This window comes from Galeopterus variegatus, unplaced genomic scaffold (assembly GCF_000696425.1).
Source record: "Galeopterus variegatus unplaced genomic scaffold, G_variegatus-3.0.2 Scaffold6906, whole genome shotgun sequence".
Taxonomy (NCBI): Eukaryota; Metazoa; Chordata; class Mammalia; order Dermoptera; family Cynocephalidae; genus Galeopterus; species Galeopterus variegatus.
Window position 1 is genome coordinate 56,402 of NW_007733017.1, and position 2,304 is coordinate 58,705.

The 2,304-nt window shown below is 51.6% G+C and overlaps 1 protein-coding gene across 1 annotated transcript in view; it reads right to left on the reverse strand.

Annotated features, from left to right (window-relative positions):
* Nucleotides 1-492: 492 nt before the first annotated feature.
* Nucleotides 493-2,304, reverse strand: part of RPS9 (ribosomal protein S9) — an 8,196-nt gene continuing 6,384 nt past the window's right edge. The window contains exons 4-5 of the mRNA XM_008591405.1: nucleotides 1,812-1,998; nucleotides 493-749 (exon numbers count right to left, since the gene is read on the reverse strand). Coding sequence (XP_008589627.1) covers nucleotides 572-749; nucleotides 1,812-1,998 — 365 coding nt within the window. The 3' untranslated portion in view covers nucleotides 493-571. The remainder of the gene's footprint in view (nucleotides 750-1,811; nucleotides 1,999-2,304) is intronic.

Below are 2,304 nucleotides of genomic sequence, written 5' to 3' on the forward strand. Positions count from 1 at the left end.
GAGTGAACTAGCCCTGAAGTAGCCTGTTCTAGGATCCAGCCCTAGCTTCCTTCCACTACAGAAGCTGTATGTTCAGAGCAGAGAGTGGGGACAGTCAGGGAGAAGAGACACACCAATAAACACCAGTTCTCAAGTGTTGATCCTCAGCACTCCAAGCTCCCAAGCCAGGGCAGTGGGGACCTCTCCTCCTCCCACCAAAGCCTTAGCCATGCCCCCTCCACCTACAACCAGACTAGCAATGACCACTGAGCTGCCATCATTAACACCCTGAGCTCCTGAGATGGGGTGGTGGGGGGCCAATGACTTCAGTCACACCACCCTGACATCTGCATACAGCCCAGCAATGACCAAGCCGCTGCTTGAAGCCCCCTGGTCTCCCCTGCCAGAATGAGGGGGGTGCCATGGGCCTCATCCACACAACTTCCCTCTTTCCCTCCCCCCACAACTGCTCCACATCTTAGAACATAAAAAAAATAATATTAGTAAACAAAATAAATAAAAGGGTTGATCCTGTTTTATTATCTGACTGGAAAACTAGGCAATCCACCAGCCCGGGAGGGGACTGGAGGGCTTAATCCTCCTCCTCATCATCACCAGCTCCAGCCCCACCCTGGCCCTTTTTGGCGTTCTTCCTCTTCACACGGCCTGGACGGCCACCCCCATATGGAGAGCGGAGGGAGAAGTCGATGTGCTTCTGGGAGTCCAGGCGGACAATGAAGGATGGGATGTTCACCACTTGCTTGCGGACCCTGGAGGGGGGAATGGCAGGTCAAGGCAAGTGGGGAGGAAATAGGATCCCAACCCAAGGTAAGACACCACTCTCTCCTCTCTGCTTGTCCTCTGCAGCTGACCTGGTTGGTGCTACAGGTGCACTGACACTGAAGCAATGCCAGAAGGGCATTCCTGACCCTAGGATGAACTCCTGTGTGTCCGGGAGTGTCAGGGCATCATCTCATCCACACAAAAGCATTAGATAAGTTTCTCATTCACATTTTACAGAAGGGGAGAAAAGTTCAGTAGTAATCCACACAAGACCACAAGCGAATGAGGTAGAACGTATGAAACTAAGATCAGATTTTCAAATACTCTGAATTCTGCCAGGCACTGAGCTTTATCATGTGCAGTTTCACTGTTCTCGAGGCAGCAACCTGATGCTAGGTCTATGAGACCATTTCAGACAAAGAAATGAGTGAGGCTCTTGACCCTGGGTCAGAGGGCTGAGGCAGAAATTCAGACTGCAAACACCTTGTCTGCTTACTTTACAGCTTCTTTCAAATGGTGCCCATTCTACTAAAGGGGTAAATAAAGACCCCTTTTTATTCGCCAACTACCACCTGAGCCAGCTAGACTCCTGTGGTCCTTGGCATTTGAGCAACAGACCACAGACTGGTGAAGTCATAAAGTTAATGCCAACAGAGCAGAAGAATGCAACGATCAGAGTCTGAAATGGACGTCACAAGCCAGCCAGCCCAGTAAACTGCTGAACACAGCAGAGCCAATTTTGGCCCAGTTCTCTCCCTATATTGGGGATACCAAGAGCTGTTACCTGTCCAGCAGCCCGCATGCCTGGCAGAAGCCTTCGCAAGGTGTACGGCTCAGACCGCAGTGACCCTTGCGCTGGGCTATGGGGGGATGAGGATGTCCCCAGCTCCCCCACAAGCTGTTTGCAGAGGGTGAATCTGTACCCTCAAGGTAAGTTCACACCTGTCACCTCCAAGGGCTGCGTAGGAGATAGGGACAGCAGGCTTAGAGAGGGCAACCATCAGAAGGGATGGGGTGGGGGAAGATTCAGGGGGTCCAACAGGTACTACCTGATATGGCGCTGGCGGATGAGCACACGGGCGTGGTGGATGGACTTGGCCAAGCCCAGTTTGAACACCTGGGTCTGCAGGCGCCTCTCTAAGAAATCTTCAATCTTCAGGCCCAGGATGTAATCCAGCTTCATCTTGCCCTCGTCCAACACCCCGATGCGGACAAGTCGCCGCAGCAGAGCATTACCTGGGAAGAGTGGGAGGAAGTACTTGATTCAGGGTTCTGACCCCACACTTCTTAGGTTCACAGCCAGCCTGGCCCCGCCATGTTGTGGTGATGGGACACAGGCAGGAAGTAAAGGCTAATTCTGATATAGGATTCAATATACCAACCACTGTGACTCACATAATCCTCAAAACCCTAATGCAGGTTATTATGGCTATTCTCCCTCTTACTAAGGAGGGCAGATGTCTACATACACCTGTGTTATCTGAAAAGAGAAGTAGAACCTCCCTCACTCAGCACTGTTGGCAAGAGTAAATGAGGTAGATA